The sequence below is a fragment of the Ursus arctos genome, unplaced genomic scaffold (assembly GCF_023065955.2).
Source record: "Ursus arctos isolate Adak ecotype North America unplaced genomic scaffold, UrsArc2.0 scaffold_2, whole genome shotgun sequence".
NCBI classification, from domain to species: Eukaryota; Metazoa; Chordata; class Mammalia; order Carnivora; family Ursidae; genus Ursus; species Ursus arctos.
In genome coordinates, this window is record NW_026622874.1 from 79,661,402 (window position 1) to 79,681,997 (window position 20,596).

Consider the following 20,596-nt stretch of genomic DNA (forward strand, 5'->3'; position numbering starts at 1 on the left):
GGTCCAGAGCTGACAGCCAAGAAAGAATTCTTGAGGCGTTATTGGTGCAAATAGTGGTTTTACTAAAGCAGGGGGACAGGACCTGTGGGCAGGAGTTGCTGCACGGGGGCTGTGAGGGGTGACTGATTATATACTTGGGAGTTGAGGGGAGGTAAGGGAAAAGGGAGGTTTTCAAAAGAGCTTTTGTATGCTAAAGAGGACCTACAAGATTAGAGACCTTGCCTTTATCGAGTTAGGGTTTTTCCCCTCTAGTAAAGCGTTAATAGTAAGACAGTTGGGAGTTTCCTTCTGGAAGTTAAGTTATTGATAAGAATGCTTTTTTTCTGGTAAATCACTCAGACATTTTGTAAACCAAGGGAGACTCATGTCTTGTTGTATTGCGATCTCTGTTAGTTAACCATTTGTTTTTCCTTCCCTTAGCTTTAGGGCAGCCAGGAGTGCCTGAGATTTGTCACACATATCCCACCTGGGTGGGGGCTGGGGTTTGTGGGGTGTCAGCTTGGGCTTTGTCCTCTGTCTGCCTTCTGCTCCCTCATCATAATCTCACCAAAAGGAGATGGTCTTATTAGGCACAAAGATACCTAGTGATAGGATTAAGGTCTGTCTTGAATTAATTCATCTGGTGAGCACATTACCCTGTGTCCCAGAATGTTAAGATGTTTTTGAAAACATTTTCAAATTCTGTGTGCCAGTCTGAGGGAACTCCCTTTTTCCTCCACATTTTGTAGGAAGCGATGTGTCAGTTTCTTAATAAAAAGCTTTATTGTCAGTATTGATCCATCTGCCACTGGAGAGTTCACATAGGTAGTTAATTATCCTTTTAACTTGAGCTATTTTTGCGTTTCTGCTCATCTGTTTCATGCAGTTTATGGACAAAGATCAGCATCCCTCTGGAAGTGAGGGAGAAGATGATGATATGGAGGCTGCCTTGAAGAAAGAAGTTGGTGACATTAAAGCATCAACAGAGATGAAGCTAAGAAGATTCCAGTCAGTGGAGAGTGGAGCAAATAATGTAGTCTTCATCAGGACACTTGGAATAGGTATGTCTGACTAATAAACCTTAAGATTATTAAGCCTATAATATCTGGACATCTCCTTGCCTCAGAACACTGCCTACAAAATGGCTTGATGGTTATGGTTCAGTTAATCATTTGATTGATCTTTTCCACACTGTTCTAGCACTAGACATACGGAAAGGTAGAATGGGTGGTGAACGTCACATTGGCTTAAGAGTGGAAACCTGGCTTTGCCATTTTCTTTGTAACTTTAGGTGAGACAAGAGTACATACTTTGTTTAAGAGGAGCAGCTGCTCTTCAGTGCCAGCCAATTTGGAATGGCTCCAGCCATCTGGAATGTAGTCCTGTAGGGCTAGATCTTCTGGTTTTTCAAAAGAAGTTGGAAATTTGAAGAAGTTCTAGATTTTTAATGCTGTTAACTAATTTAAAAGTATTGAAAACACTGAGTGGCCCCAAACAGACTTGTAGGTAGTGAGGATGGCTGAAGGACCATTTCATGATCTTGTGTAATTCATGGTTTTGGGGCTTCTCTGAGTTCTGAGATCTAGATTATTGTACAAACTTAACTAGTGGATGAATTAAATCTTTTAAAGTGACTTGCAGGTTTTTTTGTTTTGTAAAAAAGTGTACTGTTTAATGTTACATTTGTAGTTGCTATTGTTATAAGAAAGTAGTATGGTGGTGTTGGACAAATGAGACATCACAAAAATGTTAACTCCAGTGTCTTCATGAACGATTGTTTTTAGTGAAAGCAGTAACAATGCTGAAGAGTTAACATATTAGATATAGTAATAATCATCATAGGCAGTGGAGAAAGTTGGAAAAAATGTTTGATTAGACTTATTAATATTCATTATGGTAATTTCTTCTATACTGTTGATGTGGGTCACTGCCAATGACAATTCATTTTAGAGAGTTTGAAGAGGTTCTAAAATGCCCGAGAGTTTATATTCTTAACTTGTTTGCTTTGTGCTGACTCTTTTATTTTTTCCTTTAGAACCTGAGAAATTGGTACATCATATTCTCCAGGGTATGTACAAAACCAAAAAGAAGAAGACTCGGGTTATTCTACATATGTTACCCATTTCAGGCACATGCAAGGCTTTCTTAGAAGATATGAAAAAATATGCAGAAACATTTTTGGAACCCTGGTTTAAAGCTCCAAACAAAGGGACATTTCAGATTGTGTATAAATCTCGAAATAACAGTCACACGAATAGAGAAGAAGTTATCAAAGAATTGGCAGGTATGTTTTTTTTAGTAATTTTACATTAGTATGCAATACTAAATACTTATTCTTGATTTTATGGTTTTTTTGGTTTTTTTTTTTTTTTACAACTTAAGGCTTTTATTTTTGGGTGTAAAAGAAGTATATTAAAATGTCCTTAAAATAGGGGTGCCTCGCTGGCTTAGCAAGCAGAGCATGTGACTCTTGGTCCCAGGGTTGTGAGTTCAAGCCTCACGTTGGGGGCAGAGATTATTAAAAAAAAAAAAAAATCCTTAAAATAATATCAAACCTAACAGATTGTGATATGTTGGATATGAGACTTTCTGGTAGGTAGATATGAAATCTTCCACATCAAGATTGAATTTTCTTTGGGAAAAAAGTACTCTGATTAAATGTCTCAGGATTTCATTTTTATTTATTTATTGAAAGCGTTCACAGAATTTTTTTAAAAGATTTGTTTATTTATTAGTGTGACAGCACGAGCTGGGAGTGGGGGGAGAAGGAGAGGGATTCAAGCAGACTCCCACTGAGCAGAGAGCCCGATATGGGGCTCAGTTCCAGGACCCTGAGATCATGACCTGAGCCAAAGGCAGACACTTAACCAACTGAGCCACCCAGGGGCCCAGAGAATTTGATTGAGGTCCATGTAGAAGAGTAGACTAGTATATATATTGATTTAGAAAGTCCCAAACGGAAAGATGAAAGATTGTATTTGTATCTGTCAAGCTTCATGGCATCCTTCTCCCTCTAAGTGTTTCCCTCTTCTTGTTACAGGAATAGTAGGCAGCCTCAATTCGGAAAATAAAGTGGATCTTACCAATCCACAGTACACAGTGGTAGTAGAAATCATTAAAGCTGTCTGTTGCCTGAGTGTTGTGAAAGATTATATGTTGTTCAGAAAATATAATCTCCAGGAGGTGGTGAAGAGTGCTAAGGACCCATCACAACTTAACCCAAAGCAGCCAGTGCAAGCAGGAAATGGGAAAGAAGCTAAATTGGAATCTGGTGACAAATCAAGTCAACATGACCCAGTAGAAGGAAAAAATAACCAGCAGGTGGTACCAGAAAATAATGAGGAACTGGGGCAGATAAAACCAAGATCTGAGACACAGGTGGTGAATGACGGAGGAGCTAAACCTGAACTTGAAAGTCAAGTCACAGAAAGATCTGAGTCGAATGAAAATGACATCTCATAAGAAAAAAAAATTCATTTGGTGTTGCAGGTGGGTTTCTCAGATGGTGTTCGGTGAGATATTGCTAGGATTCCGTATAAAATTGTGACTAAAAATATATTGTTTTTGACCTTTCTGCACTGCATAATGCTGACCTCACAATAGTGAACAGTGATTGAGCAGCCCCATTAACAGTTCTGTTGGAGATCTTTTCAGCCCCCTGTGCCAGGTACAGTTAGGCCCACATGCATTTGGTTGAGCTAGGAGAAGCTGTGGATAATGATGGACACTTTCGTGGTGGGGAGGGTGGAAGGAAGATAATGTTGGCCTTTCCTTCCTGATTACCTTCCCCAGCCTCCCCTTCTGCGCTGCCATCTGACTTATGGGAGCAAACAAACTCTAAAAGAGAAACACATAGGGACATTTTCATTCTAAGGAAGGAATTTTTATGTGTTGCAACTCAGCTGTCCCTTCCCACTTTGTTGTAAACATTGCAAAAACATGGGTCTTACAGATTTAGAATTGAATTGTTTTTATGAACCTTTCTATTTTTTGCGATTATGTTAGTTATTATGCCAGTTATATTTTACTAACATTTGTTACAAATCTGATGGTCCAGTGCTGCAATTTTTGAAGGCATGGTGTGAGATAGAAGAGGACCATTCTAGACATAGAACTATAGACATTGCTGATAAGGTTAGTGATGAAGAATTAGTCTTCTGAGTTTCTTCAGTATGCCAGTGCAACAAGAGACACAAATTCTTTCTTTATAGTGAAAGCTACTTTTCAGTGGTCTTATATGGACTTAAATCCAAGCTATTTTATTGCATTATATATTGTCGGTGGAATGCAACTTACAAACCTAGCATTTGCTCCAGCAATTGTAACTATAAATCATAACCATTTGATGAGTAAAGATGTTCGTTATTTTAAATGGCATCTGGAATATCAAAACAGTGAAGTTTTGTTTTAAAAATCACATTCAGGGGCACCCTGGCTGGCTTAGTCTGTACAGCATGAGACTGTTGATCTCGGGGTGGTAGGTTCAAGCCCCGTGTTGGGTGTAGAGGTTACTTAAAAATAAAATCTTAAAAAAATAAAAAATCACATTCAGTGAAAGGTTTAGGAAGCAAATTATTTAGTAACAGCACTTATACTAGGAAAAGAAAATTTCACATAGTCGGTAAGAATCTAGTACCAACATAATGTTAAAATGCTAGGGCAAAGGGGCGCCTGGGTGGCACAGCGGTTAAGCGCCTGCCTTTGGCTCAGGGCGTGATCCCGGTGTTCTGGGATCGAGCCCCACATCAGGCTCCTCTGCTGGGAGCCTGCTCTTCCTCTCCCACTCCCCCTGCTTGTGTTCCCTCTCTCGCTGGCTGTCTCTATCTCTGTCAAATAAATAAATAAAATCTTTAAAAAAAAAAAATGCTAGGGCAAGAAACAGTACGAGAAATTGAAAAGCCTTCACTTTCAGTTTAATAACTTATGCCACCTGATGCTAACGAGGTTTGTGTAATTAACTGAAAAGCAGCAGCTTCTTTGTTTGGGTTGATGCGTTAGCAGTTCACGAATATTTGTCATACTGGAGCCTTAGTAAGATTGGTAAATGATGATGAAATTCAAGAAAGCTTTTTCTGCTGTGAGGAGCCTCTCAAAACAAAGGCAGTATAAATTTATATCTGAAGACTGAAGGTCTGCCATCCGTACTCCTGGTGCTCATCAGTTTTGCTGATTTTGGTAAAAGAAAATCTGATGTTGATGTTACAGCACACCGGTTTCTTCACAGAGAGGTGCTGATATAAAACACTTGGAGATGAAATGGAGAAAGTTCTGGATAATGCTGCAGAAATTGTTAACTTTATTAAAGACCCATTTATACAAGAATGTTTAAAAAAACAAACGAAACAAAACTAAAGTCTGAACAAAGGGCACATAAATCTACATACAGAAATCCAGTGGATTGTCAGAGGAAGAGTTCTCAACAGGATATTTGAGTTGAAAGGTGAATTGCTAGAGTACACACAAGGAGCTACTAGGCCAGATTTTGCTGAGTGCTTTGGAGATGAAGGATGGCTACAAAAACTAGGCTATTTAGTAGACATTTTTCTTCACATGAACAAATAAAACAAGTTTCTGCAAGGTCCTGGATAAAATATGTTTTCTTGAAAGTGATAAGATTCTCAGATTAAAAAGAAACAGTCTCTTTGGAACTATCACTTTGCCAAACTTTTGAAATGTTTCCACAGCCCTTGGGCTTGAGAATGAAGAAAAGATAGCAACAAGTCTGAAGCCTTTACTAAAACTCTCCATGAAGAACTGCAACGCCAAATTAAATGGCATTTTCCCTCCTTTTCCTAAAACTGGTGTATGACTGGGTGAGGAACCTCTTCTCTGAATCTCAGCCTGAGATTTTCCCCAGAAGAAAAAGAACTCTGTGAGTCATAGTCTGATAGTTCTGGGTTTCCGTGAAGTAAGAATATCCTTAACTTAGTGCTCACACTCCCATGCAATGAGGGTTCCCTTAATTTGGAAGTTTTTTCAAGGTTTCCTCCAGGGTAAAACAACAGAAAAAAGCTGAAGAGACAGACACCAAAGAGGGCTGCATATTAAGTCCATATTGAGAATAAATATTAAGAGGCTGTGAAAGTCACTTTTGGACATAGGTTTACTAAGTTTTGAAAAGTTCAGTAGTATTATAAATGTTGAGTCTTCCTGCACCAATGTCTGTGTTTATTTAATGGCTAGGGAATATGGGAATATATTTTTATCCTCCTAAAGTAGTGGTCCAGACTAGAAGGATTTGGGGGAGGGGTAAAGGCTATGGACTGGACCTTGGTAATGCAGATGAGGCTGGAACTTTCTTCTAGATCTTAGGTATTTGAGTGTTGAGGTCATCTTGAAAGGATGATAAGAGCATTTTAAGTGTCATTTGCATGAACAGGGAGGATAGGATTTTGGTGCCTTCATCAGACTTGCTCCAAGACAAAGATACTTTTATTTTGATAGTGCAAGACTCTGGGACTCTGGGAATAAAGTTGGCCATACATACGCTTTTCGAATATTTAACTCTGCAAAACTGGATTCCTTTTGCTTTGTGGAAGCTGCTACTCTACAGAAAGATTTTGATTTAGTAGTTTGTTTTTAATCTTGTGTTTATTCGTATTTGGTAAGACCTGAGTGCAACAAAAGCTATTCTTCCCCAGCTGTGAAGCACTGTGTTCTGTTGGAATCTGAATTCATTCATTGATGTATTTTCAGGTTTCCCAACTTTATTGTCGTTGACATTTGAGCATGTTGTTTTATAAGTGACAAGATTCCAGGGTGGGAATTGAGTGATTTTTTTCTTTTCTTTTCTTTTCTTTCCTTTTTTTTTTTTTTTTTTTTTAAAGTTATGTCAGTTAAAAAAAAACTCCAGTGTTGTGGTTTAGTAAACTTGTTTTGCTCTGTGGAGGAAAGTGTGTTAAACTTGGTATCTTGAAACATGTTTGTTTAAGGTTAAACATGATTTCTAAATGTTGTTTTTACTTGTATTTTGCTTTTGGTATGGCCAAATTTTTAGCTTGTTTTTCATAGTTACTGATATTTTCAGAAAAATCAAAATAAATTTGTTCCCTAAAGATTGGTGTTCTGTGCTTTTTCTTCCTGCCTTTTAGTAAATCTCTGGCTTTATAATAGATATCTCATAAAAGATACTTACATGCCAAATTATGTATCAAAAATCATGTACATTGTCCTAAAAAAGTACAGATATAAAACTTTTAATAATTGCTCTTGATTAATTACTCTTAAGTAATCCAAACTTTAGATATTTTACAGTGAACTTGCTTCAAAAGGAGGTATAGGGGTGCCTGGGTGGCTCAGTTGGTGAAGCGTCCAACTCTTGATTTCAGCTTGGGTCTTGGTATCAGGGTTGTGAGCTCAAGCCCCATGTTGGGCTCTGCTCAGTGGGGAGTCTGCTTGGGATTCTCTCTCTCTTCCTCTGCCCCCCCCCACTCTAAAATAAATAAATCTTTTTAAAAAAGATATAGTAATACAGTACTTAATTAAATTCACTTACTGGTTTTGAATTATTTATGTTCCTTATTTTAAAGTTAGTATTTTAATTCACTCTATTTTTTTTTAAAGCAGGCTTCACACCTATCATATAGAGCCCAGCGTGGGGCTTGAACTCATGATCCTGAGATCAAGACCTGAGTGGAGATGAGGAGTCAGATGCTTAACCGACTGAGCCACTCAGGCACCCCTTTAATTCACTTTAAAGAACTAGTAATATAAGATGTTAGGCAGAAGAAATTCTGTATTGAACACTCCTTAGAATAGTTTTAAACTTTATTTTGAGTTAATCAGACCCAAGATAAATTCATTGTCCACTGTGCTTTTCTAAGTAATCATGTGCTGTTTTGAACCCTGCAAGTCATTAAAATCATTGCCTTTGTCAGTTTGGTCATCATAACCGTTTTCTTTCCAAATATTTTTGGATTTTTATTTATTTAATTTTTGGCTAAGTACAGAACAAAAAATTGAGTTTTTCAGCCAGGAAAAGTCTTCAGCACTGTAAGAGAGTAGTCACTAAATTATCAGGAAGCAAGGACTAAAAGTAAGCCTGTAACTCCTTAATGCTATAATTTCTTATCAGGCTATGTTCGACCCCATTCATGGTCTCTCAGAACGTTGCGTTTGATTTTCCCAGTGATTGTCTTCGGGAGTTCTGGAACAAATTCCACCTAATTAATAGAGAAACATACTATGAGACACTTGATGCCACTGTGACAATCCCAGTTGTCAGTACAATAGGGAGAGCTTTCATGTAACTGGCGAGTTTGGGTCTGGGGATGTCTAGTCTAAACTCATTGAAATTCTTGTGTTTATCGTCCAGTTGACATTGGACCTACACCAGGAGTTTTTAGTGCAGAGGCTATATGCTTTGTCAGAAGAATATAATAAACCCCTTACTCCATTGCTTCTAGTTGAAACTAGACCTGGGCCTCTACTGCCCTAAAGAAATAGAAGCCACACCTAAATGCACAAAGAAACAAGTTAATTCTTGGGTTTTGGGCTTTAAAGAGCTGGGTCCTCCCCCTTTCGGAGGGAGAATTTTGATACTTAATTTTGAGTACAAGTTTCCCCTTACGTCCATGGTAAAAATCCTCCCTTTGTTTCCCTCCCTCAAGATGTTACTATTTTAAAATTTTCTCAAACAACGTTTTTCTGAAAATCAACTGGTGACTGATTTAGTAAATTTAATGGAGAAAATATAGCTAGTTCTTAGGTTGAAGTTAACTACCTTTTGGTTGCAATACCAATTGAAATGGAATTCTCATCTTAAGGATCAATATCAACCAACAGTATTCCAGGATGAGAAGGAAAGAAGTTGCAGTGTCTTCTCTTTTATACAGAATTATTCTTAAATCCTCCCTTGAAGTTTTCAGGGAAGATTCCGTTTTTTTGGATAACATCTTTTTTTCTGAGCCTTAAGTTTGGTCAGTTAATACATAAAGGCTTGCGCTTTGAAGAGTATTATGGCTTGAGAGTACCGATAGCTGAATCAGGGGCTGTCTTTAAATTTTTCCACAGTTGTTTTTTTTTTTTTTTTTTTTCCCCTCACGAAATGGGACTGATTAGTCTTATAAGGATCCTTAGTAGTTATTCAGTATTGCAGAGCTGGTCAAAACTAGTTTATCAAACATCTAAGTGTCTCAAAATAAATTTTTTAAAGCAAAATTGTTAGGGCTAAGCAAGTTGGAATAGGTGTCTTCTACTTATATAATGAGCTACCATAAAGTCGAAAGCTAATAAAATCTATGTACTCAATAGCTTAGACCCTTGTTTGGTAACACACTTAACTTTTGGGCAAAAAATACTTGCCTTCCTTGGATATTTGTAAGGTGCAGTTGACTTTTTCACATGATCCTGAAGTTCAAGAGTTAATTTCTCTGGGTTGGATGATTTAAAGGGTGCAGATAAGACAACAAAAGCTTTCACTACCTGCAGGAGAAAAGTCAATTTATTTCGATGTTTGTTTTTCAGACACATCAGGAGTTTGGAATCAATGCTGAACACAGGTACTTATAATTATTTGTTAACAGCAGCTTGAGTGATGAATGCAAATCCAGAGATCACCTCTGAACACAGCTTGGGTACAAGTGGGGTTTGAGTGGTTTGTGAGTGTGAGGAGTGCAGTGTTTCAATAAAGCTAAAAAGTTGAGTTTTATTTACATGTCACACATGTATTTAACATTTCAGTCAGACTAGTCCTATATATTATACGGGCAGTCCTTGATTTGCAGATGACCCCTCAAACCTACACTATTAGATGTGTGTAATAGGGAGACAAATGGAGGTTCCAGAGAATATGGTTTTAAAGGGACTTGAGGAGGCTTGGTGGAGGGATTTTGTATGCTGGGAGATGAACTCTTGGGAAGGATCGATCTACCCGTAAAAGGTCTTTTTTGCCTAATATTTCTTGCTTCTCTTTGGAATACTATTCAAAACCCACCAATTAGATAATTATTGAGATTAGTTAATTATAGTTTAAGTTATTAATTACTCATACATTGATTCCAATTGGTATTTACTTCTAATATTCAGATGAAACCAACTATATGGAGAGAATGAGAATATGGTAGCAGGAGAAAAGTACTTTGGAGAATGGAATCCATTGGGTGTGGAGGTGGTAATGGAGGTTTCAGTATGGGGTCCATAGAGTCACTGCAGAGGGTCACTGGTGTGTAAAAGGCATCAGAGAGGGCATCTGCGTGGCTCAGTCGGTTAAACATCTGCCTTCTGCTTGGGTCATGATCCCAGGGTCCCGGGATCGAGCGGCACAGTGGGCTCCCTGCTCAGTGGGGAGCCTGCTTCTCCCTCTTCATCTGCCACTCCCCCTGCTGTGCTCTCTCTGTCAAGTAACTAAAATCTTTTTTTAAAAAAAGGTGTCAGAGAAAGAGGTGTGGGAGGATGCTGATATACAAACTGTTTTTGAAGTTTTGCTATTACTGAGTCTGTAAGAAACTTCCATGAGGAAAGGAAACATCTCCCTTCCATACTACATGGCTTCCTCCTAAAACTGAGGCTGTTACTGTCATTCCCCAAGTTCCTTTTCATTAGGTCCTGGGTAGGCTTGTGGGACTTATTTGGGAACCTGGCCACAGTCTCCTATTTGCATTGTTTCTGTGAGAAAATGCATTCTGATTTCCATGACAATCATACGTACAGTAAAATCTGCTTTTTCTTATGCAGCATCTGTTCTCCCCTTTTAGTAATGGTACCCTGATTTTCCTACAGAGTATTACTCTAACCTCTCTCTGGTGGTGTTGACACTAACTTCTACCTTCAATGACCAGCATATGATCCTGGTCTGTCCAGTGAGCATATACGATTCCCTGGACCACATTGGTTAGATACGTGATCTAAGATAGGCAAATGTTATTCTGGGAGTCGCTTGAAACTGTTGGTAAAGGAACTGTCTCCTTTACTGGTTGTGAAGCTATGTACGTTTGGAATCAGTTGCTACCAAGTAGGAAGAACCTGCCCGAATGGAGCCAACCTAAAGAACAACAGCCAGGAAATGAAGAAAAAGTTTTGCTAACTTCGCATGAACCCTCGGATGTAGCTGTTGAAGACCTCACTTACGTGTGAGCCAGTAAATTCCTTTTTTTTTTTTTTTAACTTAAGTCACTTTGAGTTGAGTTTCTGTCACTTACCACTAAATGAATCCTAATACATCCCCATTGGAACACAACTCATTTGTAAAGTTGAGTAACCGGATGATGGGTATTGAGGAGGGCATGTGTTGTGAAGAGCACCGGGCGTTATACGCAACTGATGAATTGTTGAACGCTACATCAAAAACTAATGATGTACTGTATGTCGGCTAACTGAACATAATTTAAAAAAATGAAGAGAAGGGGCGCCTGGGTGGCTCAGTCATTAAGCATCTGCCTTTGGCTCAGGGCGTGATCCCGGCGTTCCGGGTTCGAGCCCCACATCAGACTTCTCTGCTAGGAGCCTGCTTCTTCCTCTCCCACTCCCCCTGCTTGTGTTCCCTCTCTCGCTGGCTGTCTCTATCTCTGTCAAATAAATAAATAAAATCTTTTAAAAAAATGAGAAAAAAATAAAGTTGCGTGCCTAGTATACATTTTTGGCACATGTGTGCTTCATCATGAGAATTACATGACTACTACTTGATTCTCCAGAGGAGTCAAATGGATAGAACTGGAAAATATGAAATTGCTAGTTTAAGGACATTCACTACCTCTCCTCTGATTGGATCCGGACTACTGACAACAGCTGATTCAACAACTGCTGGGTGTTCAATTAGCGCACTCTCCACTTCAAACGGCCCAATACGGTACCTAGAAGAGGAAAAGAAGCCCTTGATCACTACATCACCCAAGTAGGAGATCCCCCCTGGCAATCTGTTACTCTCTAAGAGTGGCAGATGTACAAACCCAGAAGATATGATGACATCATCAGCTCTGCCAACAAACCAGAAATACCCATCATTGTCCATCACTCCTCTGTCTCCAGTGACATAAAAATCCCCTCTTACTGTGGCAGCAGTTTTCTCTGGATTGTCCTAGGAATCAAAGATGACTTTGGACATTAATTTGGTCAGATAGAAAAAGGTGTATGACACCCATGAAGTGACTAGTACCTTGCACATTCTATTTCTAAAAAATTCATTTTTTAAAAAAAAGGTAGTTCCTACTGTAGAATACCAGAGGTTCAAGAATATAGTGAAAAGGAAACCCCTCTTGCACCTCTTCTGCCCTGTATCACCCCCTCCCTGCCCCCTGCAGCCTGCCTAGTTGTCTTTTCTGAGGACAAGCACAGCAACTTGTTTCTTACACATAGAATTTAATCTTTACAAAACTCTTAGGAGATAGGTGATATTCTCCCCATTTTACAGTTGATGAAATAGACTTGGATTTTGTGACTTGCCCAAGGTTACGCAGCAACATATGGTGGATATGAAATTTGGACCCAAGTCTGTATGACTCCCTATACCGCCTTTCTATTAACTTGTGATGAGCTCATTCTACGTTTTTGTACCACATATTCAGAGAAGAAACAGAAGGGCCGTGTGGACTTCAGTCTGAGGGCAATTTCCCCTTCTTTGCCAGGTGGTAGGATGTTGCCATTTTCATCTACAATCTAGAATGAAAGAAACAATTTAGGTTTCTAAAATTTTCTTTTTACAAAATGAAAACAGGTTATGAATAGTTGTACAATGACTAGCAGAAAACTGTAAAACATTCTTCTTTATTGAAATAGTCAGATATTACCCACCTGGACGTCATAGGGTAGTACTCCTTTCCCCATTGAACCCGGTTTAATTTCTTGTCCTTTTTGATTGGCACAAATTATTCCCTATTGAGAGAACATGTTTTATATAAGAATGTAAAAATTCATTTTCTGTAGCTATTTATATCATGACAATATAAGACTCAGTTTTGACTGGATTGATTTTCCCATGCTTGTCTTCTGGACACACACACACACACACACACACACACACACACACACTATTTTAGACCAGTACTTCTCAAACATGTGTGTCAGAATCACCTGGAACATTAATTTTCAAGCACAGGTTGCCAGGCCCCATGCCAGAGTTTCTGATTGAGTAGCTCTGGCTTGGGTGGGGTGGGGTGTCTGAGGATTTGTGTTGCTACCAAATTCCCACATGCTGCTGCTGCTGCTGCTGGTTTTGGGGCCACACTTTGAAAACTACTTCTTTAGACTAAAGATCCCATTTAATGCACCTTGGGATAAATTCCCCACTGGGGCTCTCTGGGGTCCTCAGTGCTGCTGAGAAGATGAGCCACTTGATTCTGACCCTATCCAACCCCTAACACCTCTGAGACTTCTGCATGGGTAGAAGACAGGAAGACTGCAGTGAATAATCCTAATTCCCCTCTGGCCAAGCCAAACTGGGCAGTTCAGAGGTTTTGGTAGTCACTGGCAAGGTAAGGTATTCTGGGAAACTACATAAAAATTTAGAGCACCAAGGGGGCTCTTTAGGGGCTCCTCCTGGGGTAGAAAGGCCCCAATATGCTAAGCTTAAACTTTGCCCATTAAACATACCACTTCTGTCTGTCCGTAGCCTTCATACAGTTCCAGCCCAGTTTGTGCCTTCCACTGTTCCAGCACCTCTGGGTTGAGTGGCTCCCCTCCTGTCAAGCAGTGTCGTAGCTTCTTGAATTTGTATCTGCAGACACAGAGTCTCATGGGGTCTTTGGGGAGAAGAAATCTGAGTGGCTTTCATTAAAAAATTATTAGGATGTTCTAGCAACAAGCAAACGAGCTAGGAAAGGCAAGTTTTAGGAAGGTTTGTTCAGCAAATATTTTTGAGCACCTACTATCTTACCAGATATGGTTGTAGGTTGTGTGGGGCATATTTGTGATTAAAGTAAATTTCCTGACAGAGCTTGCATTTTAGCAGGCTGTTAAAGGAGGGGTGAAGGTAAGAGAAAATGCTGATAATGATCTTAAGCACTTATTATGAACAAAGTGATAAAACAACTAACATTAATTGAGCATTTACAGGACTGTGAGGGCTTTAGGAGCATTCTCATAATCCTCACGCCCTATTTTACAGATAAGGAAATTGAGGCTGGGAGAACTTAAAGAAGTTGACCAAGGCCTCATGAAGGCCTGAGCTGACTACTCTTCCCCTACCATTTGTTGGGTGTCTAATCAAATAGGCCACTTACATTGAATTCTCAACACAAACACATGAGGCAGCTCTTAATCCTCTCTTGTGGATGGAATTAAGGGAGGCTTACTTAGCAAAGTCATCTCGAATGTCTGAGGTACAGAGCCCCACTTGTTTTCACCACTGGCCTTACTACTCTGCTTCCCGCTTTCTCAAGTGAGAAAGTCTGGAACAGCCTGGCTCTAATGTATTGAGGGTCCAATGGGCAGGACCAGAATTGTGCTTATTCAAAATAATGCTTGAAAGCCCTTGAACTACTCTTGAGATGTGAGCAAGATGCTCACATTTTGAGGGGCACCTGGGTGGCACAGTCAGTTGACTGTCCGACTCTTGTTTTTGGCTCAGGTCGTGATCTCAGGGTTGTTTTCTCAGGATCTCGGGTTCGTGAGATCGAGCCCTATGTCAGGCTCCATGCTCTGTGCGGAGTCTGAGTTTCTCTCTCCCTCTGCCCCTCCCCCCATGTGCTCCCTCTCTCCCTCTCTGTCAAATAAATAAATTAAAAAAAAAGATGCTCATATATTGAGGGCCACAAGGGCGTTGACCCTGACTAGGATAAGAGAAGGTTCAGATCTGCTTTATTTTGTTTCATAGCACTCTCCCTCCTGGACATCCACACGTGGGGGGATAGAGGATGTGCCAGTCTGCACTACTTAAATTGTTACTACTTACATTGTTTCTCTCTTCCTTTCTGTCCTCATGTATTCAATTCATATTGGTTAAGTAAATGTACGTTGCAAGTCCTCTAGGGGTTCAGTTGATTTCAATAAATTGATTATAATCTTCAAGTCATAAGACTTCATTAGCTTTTCTTCAAGGCTGTATAAGTGCAGTTGTATTTTGGGATGGAGGGGAGTTAGTTCTCGGACTGTAGGGTTCTGGTTGTCCCTGAGAAAACATGGAGTTGCCCCTAGAGGCTATCCTTAGGGACAACTGGGAGGTGATTTAGGCAGTATCTGGAGACATATTTGACGGTCACCAGGGAGGTTCCACTGGCATCTAGTAGGTGGAGGCCACATAGAATGCTACTCAACATCCTACAATGCACAGGACAGCTCCCGACAGCACAGAATTATTCAGTCCAAAATGTCAATAGTGGCAAGACTGAGGAAACCTGCCCTGAAATGGGGAGATGTGTGATGCTGGACTGCAGCTTTTGTTTGTGCTTCAAATGGAGATTTCCACTCAAGTACCTTTTCAGATCTTTCTGCACAAGCATCCGGTACACAGTGGGAGCGCTGCACAGGGTCGTGATGGGATAAGTGGTGAACGTCTGGATGATGGAGAAAGACAGTTGTCAGAAGCGGTTGATTAGAGGCCACAACTAGAGCTGACGTCTGCAACCCCTCATCCTCTTTCATTGACATGTTTCCATCATATGATCACTACTAGGAATAAGAAAGCAAGTATTTATTAGTTGTCACTAGTGACTGTATGTCTGTTGGGAATTTCCAATTATTGGAAAGAACATGTGTATCTTACAGTAACAGACATACACAATCAACTTCAACAGAAAGTAAATTGTTGAACTTGAGACCAGCCCCAAAGTATGAACTGGTTTATTCTACCTTAGGGCTGCAAATTACCTTTCATGGTGGAATTTTGAAACCCCCTGCCTGGGGCGTCTGGATGGCTGCCTTCAGCTCAGGTCATGATCCCAGGGTCCTAGGATTGAGCCCCGCATCAGGCTCCCTGCTGCTCCCTCTCTCCCCTGCTTGTGCGCTCTCTCTCTCTCTTAAATAAAGAAATAAAACCTTAAAAACAAACAAAAAAAGAAACCTTCTGCCCATATATTTCTACACAGTACTCACCCTGGATGTAAATTAACCTACCAAAACCTTCCAACACTTTATCTATAAAAGACACCAGTCCCGGGGCACCTGGGTGGTGCTGTTGGTTAAGCCTCCTACTCTTGGTTTACACTCAGGTCATGATCTCAGGGTCGCAAGATTGAACCCTGCATAGGCTCCGCAATTAGCGCGGAGTCTGATTGGGATTCTTTCCTCCTCCCTCTCCCCTTCCCTCTGCTCCTCCCCTTGCTTGTGTGCTCTCTCTCTCTAAAATTAAAAAAACAAAAACAAAAACAATCCCTTTGAGTGGATTGATTAAATGCATTAGTAAGGCCATTTTTCAGGACTTTCCTTAACTGTTTAAGATTTGATGGGCTCATTTTACCTCCAGCTCCTCACAGAAAAATAATGACCTAGGCATGTTAAATCTAGAGAGATACTCATGTTTTAGATGTGCTATATCTAGAGAGATTCTACTATGTCACATAATGAATTGACAGTTTGTATTAAATTTAAGCATTTGAGAGAGTATTTTCAAGATGTATTTCTAGGCTATCTGGATTGTCAAAGATCAAGAAAAACTTTTGATTCATAAGTGAGCCTTTCTACTATCTGTACTTGCTCCCTGGATTCCAGCTGTTCTTAATAAGTGTAAATGCATGTAACTAAGAATAGTGTAGTTCTTAGAGCATTTAAAATACACATACTATCTTTGTAAAATAAGAGTATTCTTATTTTAATAGACTTATTTAATATAAATGCCATATATCTTAATATATCTTATTTAGTATGATATTAAATAAGACTATTAAAAAAGAATATATTATATTTATTACTTAAATATTATATAGTATTTACTGTTTTATAAAAAATAATATTCTTATTTTTAAAAATGCAGGATTTAGAACTGCAAAGTTAGTTTATCTACTCAGGGCACTTTGTAAACCTGACATAAGGATCCTAGTTCTTATGTTACCCACCATTTCTGTTAAGACCCTCAAGCCATCTTGTCAGACCAGTTAGCAAAATAACAGGGTGAGTATAGCTTTTACTCACACACAGGTGTGGTGTTTAATATGTATTTCATTAAACATAATTGGTTTTTCATGGTTGAAAAATAATTGGCCTGAATCACATCTTTCTAAAGGCTAAAGAAATCGAGCAATCTGATACCTCAGTCTAGCTGTGTCTGGCTAAGAAGGAGGGACATAACTGGTCTCAAGACAAGTATTGGGTTCTGAGAATTAACAAAGTGAAAAGCACAGGGTGAGGGGAGAATGGAAGGAGCTACTCTGGGAGAAAGGTGACCCCACCTTCAGTCTTCTCTACATAGGGTTTTGGATTTATCATCTATTGTTTTTGTTTCACGGAATCAGAAATCAAAGATTTGTTTAGACTTGAGTCTTGTAATCTGTTATTCAGAACCTTTAGAGTCCTGAATAGTTTGAAGCATGAGAGTGTTGTGGGTGTTCCTTCTCTGTTAAATACATTCAAGAGCCAAATCCCCAGAGACTTCATTTTTTAGAAAGGAGTGATTTCCACAAGCCCAGGAAACTGTATTCTGAAGAATCATTTCTTTGTGGTTTTGGCAGGGGGTGGGGTGGGGTGGGGGGAAGACAAGGGAAGGATGTAGCTAGAAACCATGACTTACATCCAGGAAGGTATCAGTGTCAAACTGGGCCATCCGATGTACAAAGACACAGGCTCCCTGAAGCCAGGATGAAAACACACTGCCAATGGCAGCCTTGATCCAACCAGTGTCAGACATATTCCATATGATATCTGAGGACTTCAGGTCTAGCCAATACCTAAATGATATGGAGAAGCAACAAGACAGACCAAAAAACCCCAAAACAAAACAAAACAAAAAGCAGAAAAGCAAACAAACTGGAATCTTTGAGAACTGGCTAGAATCTCAATGGCTACAGAGAAGCATCAAAAGAGAGAGGCCCAAAGGCAGGATGAGTGATTCTATCTCCCACTTTTGTTAGAGGACTTTCTCAGAATCTAGGTAATCTGAAAGTAGAGAGGGAGGCTGGGTTTGACATGATATTTGTTCATTAATGCAACAAATATTTATTGTGCAAATATATGCTAGGCACTGTTCTCCCTAGCATAGTGAGTGAGATAGACCAGATATCTGCTCTTACTTTAGCAAGACAGATAGTGGATAAGCACACAATAAAATGAGTAAGAATATAAATCAGTATCATAATTTCAAATAGTGATAAGTGCTCTGAGGAAAATAAAACAAGGTAAGGTGATAGTTTTAGGATACCTAGGAAAGTCTTTCTAGGTGGGTGAATTTACCTGGCAATGAGAAGGAACCAGGCATGCTGTTGTGGAGATGGGGTCAAGGTTGGTTCCTGTATATCACCCTGTGTATCATCACACAAGTGCACTCCTTAATCCCGTGACCTATTTAACCCATAAATTCTTGCTTGATCTGCTGGTGAGATGGTGCCATTTACTGAGCTAAGGCTGGGCAGGGGCATCAAGGATTCTGTTTTATAGATGTTACACTGGAGAAATCGAATAGTCATCCAAGTGGGGGTGTGAGCTAGGCAGTTGAATATACATGTTGGCAGCTCAGGGGAGAGTTTAGCAAAAACGGTTTTCTTCCCTACCTTCCACAGAGGGTGTACCCAATTCTGAGGCTGCTCTGAGAGTGCTGGGCCATCTTGGGAGAGCCTGTGGTCCCACTGGTGAAATAAATGGCCATTGGTTCTTGACTTCCTGTCTCCACACAGCTATGCTCTGCAGAGGCAGATCTGTAAAATATGGGTCCCAACCCAACATGGTGGCTGAAGATGGCAGACAAGTTTAACTCTGAGACTATATATATATATTTTTTTCTCTTTTCCTTTGCTACTTGTGCCCTCTTAATATCAGAAAACAGTTAATAGAACAAAACCTAATCCAAAGCCTCCTTGAAAGGAATTTCTCAATAAATCTTAAAGGGATTTTGGAGATCAATGCAAAGCTTTAACAACTCATTTCTCTCTCTTTTTAAGCACCACCTCTGTATAGGCCACATTGATAACCAAGATGACTTTCAATATCAGTGACAAAAAGATGTGTATTTTATTTACTTAAATATTTTTTTTCTAAGTGCTTTTTTTTAAATCTGTGATTTTTAAAAATCAGTCATGAGTCTGTGAATTGTTTATTAACATTTCAGGAGGTTTTATGATTTAAAGGAAGATCCTTTGGCATTTGAATCAAACTTTTTAATACTTTTTATTCAGCATCTTCATCACTGGCAGACACAGTTAGGTGCTTACCATATAGCATACCATTCTTCTTCCTTGCTTGTTCTGGTATCAGCAGTTATATGCTTCAGGGGAGACTGTTCCTTATATAGCTCCAGGGGTTGAATCTTGATTATCCTAAACCAATTGTGGTAATTCTCATGCCAGAGACTGATTTAGGAATGGGCACACATACAGTTACAGTCAATGAAATTTAAAGGCTTTATGGAAAGGATTTATGTTTCCTTAATACAAATCAAAACCACAAAGAGATACCACCTCACACCTGTCAGAATGGCTAAAATTAACAAGTCAGGAAACAACAGATGTTGGCAAAGATGCCTAGAAAGGGAAACCCTCTCACACGGTTGGTGCGAATGCAAGCTGGTGCAGCCACTCTGACAACAGCATGGAGGTTCCTCAGAAAGTTGAAAAAAGAGCTACCCTATGACCCAGGAATTTCACTACTAGGTATTTAGCCCAAGATACAAATGTAGTGATCCGAAGGGGCACCTGCACCCCAATGTTTCTAGCAGCAATGTCCACAAGAGCCAAACTATGGAAAGAGCCCAGATGTCCATCCACAGATGAATGGATAAAGAAGATGTGGTATATATATACAATGGAATACTACTCAGCCATCAAAAATGATATCTTGCTATTTGTAGCCATGTGGATGGAATCAAAGGGTATTATGTTAAGCGAAATAAGTCAATCAGAGAAAGACAATTATATGATCTCACTGATATGTGGAATTTAAGAAACAAAACAGAGGATCATTGGGGAAAAAGGAAAAAAACAAGATGACACCAGAGAGGGAGACAAACCATAAGAGATTCTTAATCTTAGGAAACAAACTGAAGGTTGCTGGAGGGGAAGGGGGATGAGAGGTTGGGGTGGCTGCGTGATGGACAGTAAGGAGGGTACATGATATAATGAGCACTGGGAATTATATAAGACTAATGCATCACTGAAGTCTACCTCTGAAAGTAATAATATACTATATGTTAATTGAATTTAAATTTAAAAAAACAAAAAACAAAAAGGAAGAAAATGTTTTCTTGTTCTCAGAAGAGTCATGAGGAAGGAATGCTGCATTTCTCCTCCCCACCCATCTTGTTTTCTGGACTTTGGATATTGTTGTGAAAGTATATTATATCTGGAACTACCCTAGGTATGTTGGAATCGCTGGGAGGGCGTGGGGTGCAGGAAGGGTAGGGACGGATTAGTAGATACACTGAGGATGGCACGATGGAAAGATGACTGAATCTGGGTCCATGCTAACTTCATCGTAGTACTGAATAACCAACTCTCATTCCACTCTACCTCCGTACTTCTTATTTGTCATATAATAAAATTGTGTTGTTTAAGCCACTTATACTTGGGTTTCCTAGTACTAAAGACAAGAGCATTCTCTAAATAGA

At 39.5% G+C, this 20,596-nt stretch overlaps 2 protein-coding genes across 9 annotated transcripts in view; one reads left to right on the plus strand and one right to left on the minus strand.

The window, feature by feature from the left end:
* The window catches only part of LOC125282374 (THUMP domain-containing protein 1-like), a 156,061-nt gene that overhangs the window by 22,481 nt on the left and 112,984 nt on the right, over nt 1–20,596 (plus strand). The window contains exons 2-6 of one of the 8 annotated variants that reach the window (XR_008960437.1): nt 866–1,040; nt 2,015–2,263; nt 3,020–3,468; nt 9,445–9,479; nt 10,699–11,532. Coding sequence is in view for 2 of the 8 variants with exons in the window: in XM_048216999.2 (XP_048072956.1) it covers nt 866–1,040; nt 2,015–2,263; nt 3,020–3,441 (846 nt within the window). In the remaining 6 variants the exon portion in view is untranslated. Of the gene's footprint in view, nt 1–865; nt 1,041–2,014; nt 2,264–3,019; nt 7,035–9,444; nt 11,533–20,596 lie in introns of those variants that run through there. The other 7 variants (XR_008960438.1, XR_008960439.1, XM_048216999.2 and 4 more) reach the window with 7 other exon arrangements.
* LOC125282375 (acyl-coenzyme A synthetase ACSM4, mitochondrial-like) lies at nt 8,055–18,643 on the minus strand. The gene is made up of 9 exons (XM_057315700.1): nt 18,549–18,643; nt 17,573–17,729; nt 15,325–15,404; nt 13,504–13,627; nt 12,706–12,786; nt 12,469–12,570; nt 11,669–11,992; nt 9,283–9,402; nt 8,055–8,141 (listed from the first exon to the last, which is right to left on the minus strand). The coding sequence occupies exons 1-9, from the start codon at nt 18,641–18,643 to the stop codon at nt 8,055–8,057; spliced, it is 1,170 nt and encodes a 389-aa protein (XP_057171683.1).

Coding starts and splice junctions, on each gene's coding strand:
- LOC125282375 (XM_057315700.1), bottom strand. CDS start 18,643: ATGGCCATTTATTTCACCAGTGGGACCACAGGCTCTCCCAAGATGGCC. Junction 17,730..18,548: donor GGGTACACCCTCTGTGGAAG/GTAGGGAAGAAA, acceptor CATATCATTTAG/GTATTGGCTAGACCTGAAGT. Junction 8,142..9,282: donor CTTACAAATATCCAAGGAAG/GCAAGTATTTTT, acceptor TCTATTAATTAG/GTGGAATTTGTTCCAGAACT.